We start from the raw sequence: 12,458 nt of genomic DNA on the forward strand, positions 1-12,458 counted from the left end.
GCTAGAAAGGGAGATGGTGAGGAAAAGCATGAAGGAATAAGTGAATTCCGTGTAACGGTATTGGAGGAGGGACGCTTAAGCACACTGGGAGCCCCAGGTGAGCTGAGGAAGAATATGCAAGACGGCCACGATGTACATCTTGCCAGCCAGCTACTGTGGATGGACAGACCACCACAAACGTCAGCAACCACACAGCTGTGGGCCAGGGCTTCAGCTGGTCCAGACTGGGCTGGCCTTAGGGCCCCAGGGTTGGTTCAGGTCCACTCCACCTGCTTCTTACTGCTCGAGAACCAGCAGGCTGTGCATGTTCATCTCATAACAAAGGCAGAAGCAAAAGAGGGCAAAAGCAGCTGCCAAGGACTTTCGAGCCTTTTTTCCTTCATCTGCTAATATCCCTTCAGCCAAAGCAGTCAGGTGGCCGAGCCAAAAATCAACAGGGCAGAGAGGAGGGTCCTCTTCCCACAGTGGAAAGTGCTTCAAAGTCAGGGGGCAAAGTGCATGGATACAGGGTGGGGGGGTGGCATGGGAATAGTAATAGAGTCTGATGAAAGACATGACCATTTGCAGCAATCCAAACTTGCCAAATTTCCATCTCTTTCTAATCTGAACCTTTTATTTGGAAACTCACAAACGAGTTCAACAGCCTCAAAATGTCAGACGCTAATAGCTAGCATTTGGACTGTGTTATTATTGCTGTTGTTGCTATTATTATTATTAGGGTTACTGCTTCAGGAATGAGGAGATGATAGGAAAAAGGAAAACAGCTGAAAATGGAAAATTAAGTCCACATTGATGGGGGAAGGACAATTGCTTTATATCAGCTAAAGATCCAAGACCTTAGACAATGAAAATAAGACACAGGACAGAATCTCTGCTTTCCAGAAGTCTCCCACATATAGAAATGATGCCACAGACAGTACATAACACATAGTACAGCTATCAAAACATCAGAAATATGTACATGTACCGCAGCTTGAAGCAAGTTACCAAAATCTTTGCTCTTATTACAGTAGCAGAAATACTGGAGGGGATGGCATGGCTTCTAAGCAGGATCAGAAAGAACTACAAAATATACCAGGAGACAAATGCAATTCCGTGCAAACAGTATAACTGAGTCCCCACGCAAGCTCCACGTTGCCTTTCCCAGTCAAACAAGAGCATCCCAGAGTCTGCCTTCCCAGCCCCAGGAACTGCCACAGAGGGTGGGACCAGACTCAACAGAACATTAGGAGAGAGAGGGGAGACGTTTGAAAGTCATTAAATATGCAGAATCCCCACGCTGAAAATATGAATGATACAGCAATCACATCAGAGACTTGAGCCACTAGAGTCAAGCATGACAAGCAGAAGGGTTATCTTTACAGAACTTGTCAACTTACACCCACTCGCGTTCCCTGACAAAGTGACTTTTTGGGAGAATGATGTTATATAAAGAAACCTAAAGCTACTCAAGTAAGAAATATAGATATTCCATTCATGAAAGAGCAACTCAAAGAAGAAAAGCCACAAACCTAGAGAATACGATTTTAATATATAAAAATGACAAAAGATTAGTGTTCAAAATAGATGATGAATTCCTACCAATCAATTAAAAAAAGACAAAGAGATAGGCTTCCCTGGTGGCGCAGTGGTTACGAATCTGCCTGCCAAGGCGGGGGACACAGCTTCGAGACCTGGTCCGGGAAGATCCCACGTGCTGCGGAGCAACTAAGCCCGTGAGCCACAACTGCTGAGTATGAGCTCTAGAGCCCGCGAGCCACAACTACTGAATCCCGCACACCTAGAGCCCGTGCTCCACAGCAAGAGAAGCCACCGCAATGAGAAGCCCGCACACCACAACGAAGAGTAGCCCCCGCTCGCCGCAACTAGAGGAAGCCCGCGCGCAGCAACGGAGATCCAGCTCAGCCAAAAGTAAATAAACTAATGAATTAACTAATTTAAAAAAAGAAAGACAAAGAGAAACATGAGCCCTACCCCAAAATGAGCAAAAGAAAAGCTGCATGTGTCAAATAAATTTATAAAAAATGTGATCAACCTCAACAGCAATCAGCTAAATGTAAACGCAACCTCAGCAACAGACTACTCTAAACTCACCAGAGACTGACCAAAGTCAGGCGTCCGTGGAGAGGATGTGGGGCAGCAAGAACGTCCATGCAAAGGCTCAAGGCAGAGAGAACTGGCCCAGCTGCCTCGGGAAACAGCCTGGTGACACCAACAAAGTGAAGCTGCCCCGAAGTGCAGCAACTCCACAGCCAAATAAAATACGCCTCAGAGACACTCGCACTCCTGTACGTACAAGACGCACAAAGGTGTGCACGAGTAGCATTTGTCGGCAGCGAACAAAACGGGGGAAACGGCGAAGCGTCCATTAAAGAATGGATGAGTAGACTTGCAGCATGTTCACCCAGCAGAATTTAAGCAGTGAAAAATGAACGAACTAAAACTCTACACACGACAACAGAGATGAACTTCATAGCACTGCAGGGAAAACCAAAGTCATGAGAGGATGGGTAGCACGATTCCATTTGTTAAAGCATAAAAGCTGGTGAAAGTTAGCTTGTTTTACAATATGCATAGAAAAACTATAATGAAAATCAAGGTAACAACACAAAATTCAGAACAGTGACTGCTCATAGGAGTGGGGGGAAGAGAAGGTACTAACAGGGAGGGACACAGGGGACTTCAACTGTATCATGTCCTACCTCTTTAGCTGGGTGGGGGACACTGGACTGATCTATATGGTAAAGGACTGGAAGACAGACAGAGACAGAGACGGGCATATAAAGTATCAGCATGAAGTATTTCAATGAAGAAAAATTTTAAGGAAAAAAATTATTTTTTAATTAGGGAGACTTAAGCATGTTATGGCCAAGAGTAAAGAATGAATACAGGAAGAACAAAGTTGGACTAACACTTCCCAATTTCAAAACTTACTACAAAGCTACAGGAATCAAAACAGTGTGGACATGAGGACAGGAACGTAGAACAATGGAATAAAATTGAGTCCATAAATAAACCCAAACATGATTTTCGACAGAGGTGCCAAGATCATTCAGTGGCTCCATCAGTTAGACCTCCAGTGGTCTAACTGAGGGACAGAGCTCCCTCTTCGCATATCCCAAAGCCTGATCTCATGAATGGCACGTAAGCTCGTGCTCTAATTACACAGCCTCATCTTCCCTGCCTCACTCCAAGTTTTACAGGGAGAAGTCACATCTTACCATTTGTTGTATCTTCCTCTTTGTCTAGCACGGTGCCTTACGCAGACAAGATGCTAAGTGTAGGAGTGGCATGTCTGCTGGTATACAGCACAGTGCTTGTACAGTCTTGGTCTGTGCCATCTGGAAGTTCACCAACTTAGATCAGTGACATTGAGCGATATAAGTGTGTGTAGAGGCTGTAGAGACTTCTACCAAAGAGGGATAGACTGCAAATAGATTTATTCTTATATAGGAAAAGCAGCATTAGGTATACCAACTGGGCGTCCAAGCAAAGACAAAGTACACAAGCCCTTACAAACAGGAACTGAACTTCTTCTAGGGTGCATGCTTCATGTGTGCCTATCACCAGTATTCCACCCTGAGTGCAACCAGGACGAGGGCTTGGCACACTCCTCCCCAGTCCCTCCCCTCCCCACTCTGCCCACCGTGCCTCTGTTACTAATATGGACCACATGGCACCCTAATCATTCATGTTTACGTCTCTATGCACTGCGCTGGTCTCAAAGGCAAGGACAATGCTTATTTGCTTTTCTATAGCCTTAGAAGTAATTCAAGAAATATTTGACAAACAAACGAACAAAAGAATGATTATTTAAAACTAGAAACTGTTCACGTACGTATTTACAAGGTTTTCCCCAAACAGTCAAGTTTTAAATTTTAATCAAGAGGTAAAGAAGGCAATTCCGCTTTTAAAGTTATTTTCCACTATGGAGACTTTTCTGCTTCCTGGCCCAGGTATAATCTTCTAAATTTCACAGGGGCTCAATAGATGGTAAATTCCTTCCAGGCATGATGACAGCCCGTAGTCACCTGGTGATGGTTTCAGATGTTCCTGCTCTGTATTCTACCTGCAAAGACAGCAGCCTGAGTCAGCCCAATGGGAAAGAAGTGTGTCGTATTTGGAGACGTGACTCACTACTGTCCTCAAGGGAAAAACAATCAGATCATCATGACAGCAGTCGCCACCCAGGTCACAACTACCAAATCTAACCAGTCAGAAAGCAATGGCGGGAATTCCCTGGTGGCGCAGTGGTTAAGAATCCGCCTGCCAATGCAGGGGACACAGGTTCGATCCCTGGTCCAGGAAGATCCCACATGCCGCGGAGCAACTAAGCCCATGTGCCACAACTACCGAGCTCGTATGCCACAAGTACTGAAGCCCGCATGCCTAGAGCCCATGCTCTGAAACAAGGGAAGCCACCACAGTGAGAAGCCCACGCACTGCAACAGAGTAGCCCCCACTCGCCGCAACTAGAGAAAGCCCGCGTGCAGCAACGAAGACCCAACACAGCCAAAAATAAAATAAATAAATAAATAAATTTATTTTTAAAAAAAAGAAAGAAAGCAATGGTGAAGGACTAGAACTTAAAGAAGAAGAAATAAAATTCTCTAAGCTATCCGGAACAGCCTTATCTTATTCTGTGCACAAAAACACAGACATGCCATAGCCAACTTAGTGTGTAATAAAGTGTTTTCATTGCCTGTTCAAATTAGGAATCGAATCTCACGCTTTTAATTAAATGCACTCGATCACAGAGATAATACACGGGGGATGAGCCCCTCTGCAGGAGTAACGAAGAACTACACAACAGAGTTTTGTTTGCTTTTGTTTCATTTGGTTCCAGCTCTTCATTCTATGTCAGGCAGAATCATTTATTTGAAAGGAATTTCTAGCCACTGCAAAATCATGCAATTTACTGTTCAGGGAGCAGAACACAGTAGTTGATTATTGTCGGAAAGATGTGGGCAAGCGGCGCTGCCAGCCATTCGAGCCTGATCACCTTTCTGAGGCTCTGTAAGATGGGGTTAGTAACAGCATCCACCCAGAGCCCTGTTGTCAAGGTTAAATGAAAGAAAGCCTCTAGGGCATTTAGTGAGAGGCTGGCACTCGGCCGCTATTATCACTGCCCCATCAGCCTCTCGGTTGTCGGTTGTCATTTCAGCATTTAGCTGAGCCTCTGAAGGGCCATAAAGATGGAGAGTTGTAACCATCAATTTTAGCATTTCTTGGAAGTTCTATTTTCAAAGGCAGGGGAGAGGGGAGGAGAGGGGAGGGAAAAAAATACAGGAGGAAAGACAGCAAGAATGGCAAACTGAACAGAGGCATAAAGTGCCCAGAGCCAGGCTTCCGCCACACCGTAGGAACTCAGAAAACAGAAGGTTAGCTGCACTTGCAAATGCTGTCTGTGGTTAGTGACTGCCAGGCACACAATGTAAGCATTTTAACTACAGACGTCAAAACACGTTCGAGTCTGAGAACACGGAGCAGAACTCTGTCATAATAACTTCAACTTCAAACAGCAAAGCCCACACAGAAATTCTTTTATAAAATCATTTCTTCTTCCTTTTCTTTAGTCTCTCTCTTGCAAGGTATTTAACTTAAATTTTATGTGTACCATTTCCCAACAAACGAAAGCACATCCCACCACCACGGTGAATCTCTCAGACACGTTTGCATCTTAGGTGTCTTCTTTTTTTTTCACTTTGCCACTTCCTCCAAGAATCACCTGACGTGGCTGATCTAATTGTAGAACAGCAGTCTCATTAATGTGCAATAATGACTTGGAAACCTGTTTCAGAGACTGTATTCAGCCAAAATAAACCTCATAAGAACCCATCCAGGATACTGGAAACATACAAGGAAGCACGATTCCAAGCGACAACTCATATGTGACTCACCCTCCCCCCGAAGCAAAACAAACAAAAACACCACAGGGAAAAAGCAAACAAAACAAAACACCACAGAAGTATTTGAAGTTAGTTCCTACTCAAGAAGAGATTAAAGCTTACATATTTGCTCCCAGTATTTTGTGTTTTCTATTAAAATACATATACATCTCTTTTATTTTCCTGTTTCCTACCACTCTCAATTTTCTTTCTCCCTCTAAAATCATTCACTCAATCCAGAATCACGGATACTAAAATGACGACGTAACCTAGTTCCAACTGGCTAGAAATTGTTTCTATGACGTGCAGGACAGGCTCTGTTTAAATATTTTCAACTAAGGGGGCTCTCTGTTAATAAATGGCTCTCACCATTTGAAAACAATGTTTAGTAACATCAGAGATTAATTTTTACTGAAACAATTTTACTACGCGCCAGACCCTGTGCTAAGCACGTCACGTGCATCACCTCCACTAACTCTCATAAAGAAACTTTGAGGGCGGTATCGCTGTGCTCATTTAACTATGAGAGAACCGAGACTGGAGAGGTTAAGCAACCTGCCTGAAGACACACAGCTGTCAACTGACAGAACACGTGCTGCTTCAGACACGCAAGCCCAGGCCTCCCAACTTTTACTCACAGGCCCTCGTTTGCGACCCCTCTGCTTGCTCTTCTCCAGGACAGACCTTCAAATACTGGAAAACCATCCGAGGAGCACATGGTGCTGTGCTGGGCCAGCTCTCCCGCAAGCATTGCTTGGCCGAGTGGAGAGGAATCTGTGAGCTGGCTGGCCCGGGCCCCTGAGGAAGAGGGGGCAGGGAGGCCAGGCCCCAGGTCTCCCAGCCCAGGCAGCACCAGCTCCTGCGTTCACGGCCGCCCCATCTCCCGTCTCCCTCCAGCCGCGTTCTCTAAGGTCACGACCTTACCCATGGTCCATCGCAGCTCTGAGTCACCAGAAGGGACGGCTCCCCTCCGGTCTATGGTGGGAGGCCCGTGACCAGCCCTGAATCAGAGCCACCACCCTCCCAGACCACAGAGCGCATGTCCTTCTCCAGGAGGGAGGAGCGGGGGCAGTGGGGAGCCAGCTCATGGGGTCCCCTCTGCCTGCTGCTCAGGCTGTGACCCCTCCCCACACGCCCAGTCTCAGCCAGCTTCCCATGGAGGATGTACACTCTGAACAAGTATTTTTAAATTTAAATTCAGATAGTGACTTAAAAAAAAAAAACCTCAGAGCTCTGAAATTAAGTTTAGAGATAATCTCTTTTTTTGGCTGCACTACACGGCTTGTGGGATCCTACTTCCTGGACCAAGGATCGAACCCGGGCCCTCGGCAGCATGGAGTCCTAACTGCTGGACCGCGAGGGAATTCCTAGAAATAATCATTATTGTTAAGCAATGGTCCTGCAGAGGAGAGCTGGAAAGATCCTTCTCGAGTTCTTACAGAACGGGGACAGCCCCCATTTTCCTCCCTCCCTCCCAGTCAGGGAGCACTGCCAACGCTGAGGGTGGCAAACCACCAAACATCACAGGCCTAAGTATTTTTATATTGTGTTTTTAGCATATTTATGAAATACCTGCTGAATTTGGTTCCAAATGCAGTAGGAACAAAAAAAGGGATTATATGTTGGCTTTGTTCTTAAATAGTTTGGAAGACAAACCACTCTCCTGGGACATGCATCAAAGACCTGTCGGCAATTACAAAGCAGCTGATCAACAAATACGAAATCACAAAGTACAAACCAACGCCGGGCGCTGATAAGGAAGAGCTCCAAAACCAAGAAGCTTTTGCAAAATTAGCCACGAGAATAAAGTTCTTCCAGAGTGAAGTGCCAGAGAAAAGTCTGGAGGGCAATACAAGGAGAGAAAGACGGAGGCTAGTCCTACAGGAGTAGGTGAACGTGGATGCAAATGAGCCTGTAAAGGAAGTTAGCTGGGAAGAGAGAGCCTGTAAATAAATGTGGATTCTCTTCTACCTGAATTTACCAGTTGCTGTTCCATCACCCCACAGCCAAGAATTTCTAGCCATTCCCCGTGGAAGTTGATCTCCATCTCGAAGGAAGGATGAGTAAAAGGAAAGTAGCAGTCCACCCATCTGATGTCCAGCCCTGCAAAGACACCAAAGAAAAACAGACATGGAGCATTAAAGGCAGTCTTGCCTTTCCTGTGATCAAAGCTGCCCTTCGGCTAATGACACCAATTCCTACATTCTGACTAAAATAAATAGCAAACAAATTAATTCGCAACACTTTGGGGGGAGGCAATAAATCTTAAAACTTGTGAAAAACTGGGCATGTCTTTTCCAATATGAAAAACACTTTGTGTAGCTCCAGGACCCTCTAAAACCAAATCAATCACCTGCCAAATCCCTGCAACCACCGGGCAGAGGAAAAAATTAGGTCAAGATAATGGGAAAGCAGGTAATTCTGCTAGTTTCTATAAGTGAAAATGATATCTTCTCAGAGTTAAAGAAAAAATACTTTTACTGTTCTTCAAACTTACATATCAACAGTATGACTAATTCAGGATAAACTAATCAACTTTCACTTCCATAAATAGATATATTAATTTTTATTAACTTTATAAGAGCTAATAAAAGGTTAAATGAAATAAGATCAGCTAAATTAAAAAAGTCAAAACATTTTTTTCTACAGATGAATGATAAATATTCAAGCCTGCAGAGTCTTGATTCAAGCCTGAATCTATTATTCAATGATAAATATTCATAAATACTCACATCCAGGACAAACCAAAAAAGTACATGCTAAATGCCAGGATGAATTTCTCAATATGCAATCATAAATATGTCACTTACAAACAATAATATTATCATTTAACAAAGGAAAAGAATAATGAATTGAAAACAAGGCAAGCCTGCAGAGAGCAGAGGTCACTAAGAAGAGAAGGCAGAATAGGAGGCCACGGAGCAGCCAGATGCCCCTGTGAGGACACCCAGAGTCCTCACAGCGCAGGCACTGAACAAAACCAGTAATGAAACTTGCTTCCGTTTACTGAGCACTTACTACGCCTCTACCATTCCCATTTCATAGAGAGGTGGAAAAACTATTAGGAAGGTTGTGTGTCCTGCCCATAGGCACACAGCTAGCAGGTGACCGGGCTACACCCGGGGCTGCCCGACTCCAAAACTCCTGCTCTTGACAATTAAAACATAATTCCCTGCCCATCGAGATATTTCAAGAATCAAACGAACAGAGTTAATAAAACAAAGGGGCTCTTGCTATGCTCAGAATGATATAGGAGAATGTAGGTTTTTCTTTCATTGTTCTGTTTCAGTTGCATTTATTTTTCTAGATACCTGCTGTCAGTGGCAAGTGACAACTGATTTCTGCTTACAGTCGTAATACAATATTCCCCCCTTTGATTATACATGTGGTATAACAGACAAATATGAAACTCCACGTACATACAGTACACACGGTTGTAAGTGCTGACATACGTATACATCCATGAAACATCATCACTGTCAATGTCAGGAACATGTCCATTACCCCCCAAAGCTTCCTCATGCCCCTCTGTAATACTCCCCACCTGCCCATGAGCCCCGCCTCTCCTCCTCACCAGCCCTCCTTCCCCAGGCAACCACTGACTTCCTCCCTGTCATGACAGACGAGCTGGCATTGCCTAGAACTTTATGAAAATGCAGTCACACAGAATGTATTCTTTTACTGTCTGGGTTCTTTTACTCGGTGTGATTATTTTAAGACTCACCCATGTTGTTGTGCATGTCCATAGTTCATTCGTTGCCATTACTGAGGAAATTTCGCCAACATTTTTTCTACCCGGGAAAAAAATGTAGATGTTGGGGCAGTGTCTGCAAGTCCCCCGATATTTCTGTACAGAAGCCCCTACGTGCAGACCAGTTGCCTACTTGCCACTGAATTCTGCGAAGAAGGGACCTGGACACCTGTGTGCTCATCCATCTTTGGGACCAATAATCCCCTAGCAATACTGTATAAAAAAGCTCCAGAGACAACCCCACTGGCAAACAGAAATGTGTAAAGTGTTGGGATGTATAACTGAGCACAGAGGACGGGCAGACAAAAGCATGTTATTCGTTCTTTTTGTAACTCCTGGCAGGTGAGCACAGATCACCTTCTGAGAACAATTTGGAAGAACAAATTCTTTATACATGGCTTTTTATACCTGGATCAAATTTTACCGAAAGCAAGACGAGTTTTCAGGGTTAACATGATGATTTCATATAATTCAACACCACTAAGTGCCTGGAATAAAGTTAGGTACGGTCCACACGAATTAATTTTCCTGTATTTCCTTATTTTATTCCTTTGGGTAAAGTTTATCTCTTTATACCTCACACCTAGAAAGCTTAGGTTCCCCCCAGTCAGAGAGAAAGCAACTTGAAAACATTAGTAACGCTCAAAATAACCACAAGTAACTCTATTATCAGTGTTCGTTAAGCCTGAACTCGACCTCTCCTGCATGCACACCCATCCGAGCTGTCGGTGCCAGTGGTGTCAAAGCACAAGGACTGAACTGAACGGCGGTGTGACGGTCTCTGCCCTTCTCTAGGAACCTTCTTTTATCAAAGGACTTTGGCTTTACCACTTGTAAAACTACAAAACATTATAACTTTGGATAAAAACTTTTTTAATGTTGACTAAATTCTCAAGATAAAATGTCCATATGTTGGTCACATCAAACCTCGCTCTCTTTTGGTTGAAGGCCTCCGTCACCACAGCCCTAGGTTTCCTTTTGCTCAACCGTCCTACTACAGGTGTGTCTCTTTCAGTAGCAATGAAAGTAACGGCTCCACAGTGAAAAACGCACCCAGCAAAGAGTGACAAGGCAGGGAAGTCGGCCAAAGTCTCTCAGGACACACGAGATGATTAACATCGCGCATCTAAGAGGCAGAACTCACTGACGGCAACAGCACAGAAACTAACCCAGAAAACACGGACTGGCAAAAGCTGTGTCCAGTGTGGCTAGAAAGTTTCTGATCCTTTTACCTCCTCAGATCCTTTGCTCAGATCCTTTTTAAACCTGTGACCCTGCGAAGAATGCCGAATCCATAAACCATTCACTTCCTTTTTCTACTACCTTAAGGATTTCTTCAGTTCTTAAATTCGTCTTCCTTCACGTAAACAGGAAAATGGCAAAATCTACAAAGTCCCACCTTCAAGAAGCCTATGGCTATACTTCAAACATAAATAGTCACTATTTAAAAGTAAATTATATTAGTTCATGTGTAGTTTTTATCAAAATACCATATCCTTTTACATATTCTAGCAATTTAAATTTTAGTTACTTTGACACATAATAGTAATTTTTTTCAAGCTGGTGGTAGAATCATTTATTAATTACTTTTATATTACCCCCAAATATACACTTTCTTCTCGTTTTCTCCCCATAACCTCAAAATTATAGTAAGGATTATTATAGCAGATTGAAAAAACGTCTTGACTGCAGCATGTATCAAAGATGTGATATTGAATAACCACCTAAAAACTATGTTAAGTATGGCTTATTTCACACGTCAAGTATCAGGAGTCTGTGAAAAAAATCCACTAAGAACTAGGCTTTTTGAATTATACGTTAATAGAGGGAAATTTGGGGTAAACATGTCCAAATCATATGGGTTCACTATGCATTACATTATTCTCCTTATTGGTGATTCGTTTAAATTACATTAAATGTACATATATTATATACCTAACGGAAAATAATGCCAAAGTTCGTTCTTTTTTCTGTTTTATGTGTGTTTCTCTTTTACTTTTTGGTTTGGATGTAATAATTTACTAAAACATATTTACAAATGAAGTTCAGAGCTTTTTAAAAATTGTCTCAGAACCCTGTGAGATTACAGCAACTGTCAAAAATTATATATTAATTTTTAGGCTAGAGCCAAGTAGAAGAATAAACCAAAAACCTGGATTCAAGTCTCATCCTGCCCTTTTTGCTGTGAAACTGTGGGTAGGTTAACCAACCTCTCTGAGCCCAGCTGCCCCATTTCCACACTGTACAGCAACAGCTGCTCTGCCGGTGATTGTGAGCAGAGGGCTTAGCAAGTCCCAGTTTTCCCAGAGGCAGAGATGCTCTCTGGAGATGCAGGCACCTGCTCTGCTTCCTCTCCTGAAGGAGGATGCTGACAGCCCAAAGTCTAGGATCATTCCCTCAGCTGGGACCCCAGAAATGACTGGTGAGCATTCCTTCAGAATGGTGGTATCATAGAGAACAGACTGGTGGTTGCCAGTGGGGAGGGGGTGGGGGAGGGATGGAGTGGGAGGCTGGGGTCAGCAGATGCAAACTGTTACATGTGGGATGGATAAACAACAAGGTCTTGCTGCGTAGCACCGAGTACTATATTCAGTATCCTGTGATAAACCATAATGGAAAAGAATATAAAAAAAGGAATACACAGGACTTCCCTGGTGGTACAGTGGTTGAGAGTCCGCCTGCCGATGCAGGGGACACGGGTTCGTGCCCCGGTCTGGGAAGGATCCCACATGCTGCGGAGCGGCTGGGCCCGTGAGCCATGGCCGCTGAGCCTGCGCATCCGGAGCCTGTGCTCCACAACGGGAGAGGCTACAACAGTG

General features: G+C 44.0%; 1 protein-coding gene across 1 annotated transcript in view; it reads right to left on the reverse strand.

Annotated features, from left to right (window-relative positions):
- FARS2 (phenylalanyl-tRNA synthetase 2, mitochondrial) overlaps positions 1-12,458 on the reverse strand; it is a 354,930-nt gene that overhangs the window by 252,293 nt on the left and 90,179 nt on the right. The window contains exon 4 of the mRNA XM_024738907.1: positions 7,860-7,991. Within this exon, the coding sequence (XP_024594675.1) occupies positions 7,860-7,991 (132 nt within the window). The remainder of the gene's footprint in view (positions 1-7,859; positions 7,992-12,458) is intronic.

Source organism: Neophocaena asiaeorientalis, unplaced genomic scaffold (genome assembly GCF_003031525.2).
Source record: "Neophocaena asiaeorientalis asiaeorientalis breed wild unplaced genomic scaffold, Neophocaena_asiaeorientalis_V1.1 scaffold307, whole genome shotgun sequence".
NCBI classification, from domain to species: domain Eukaryota; kingdom Metazoa; phylum Chordata; class Mammalia; order Artiodactyla; family Phocoenidae; genus Neophocaena; species Neophocaena asiaeorientalis.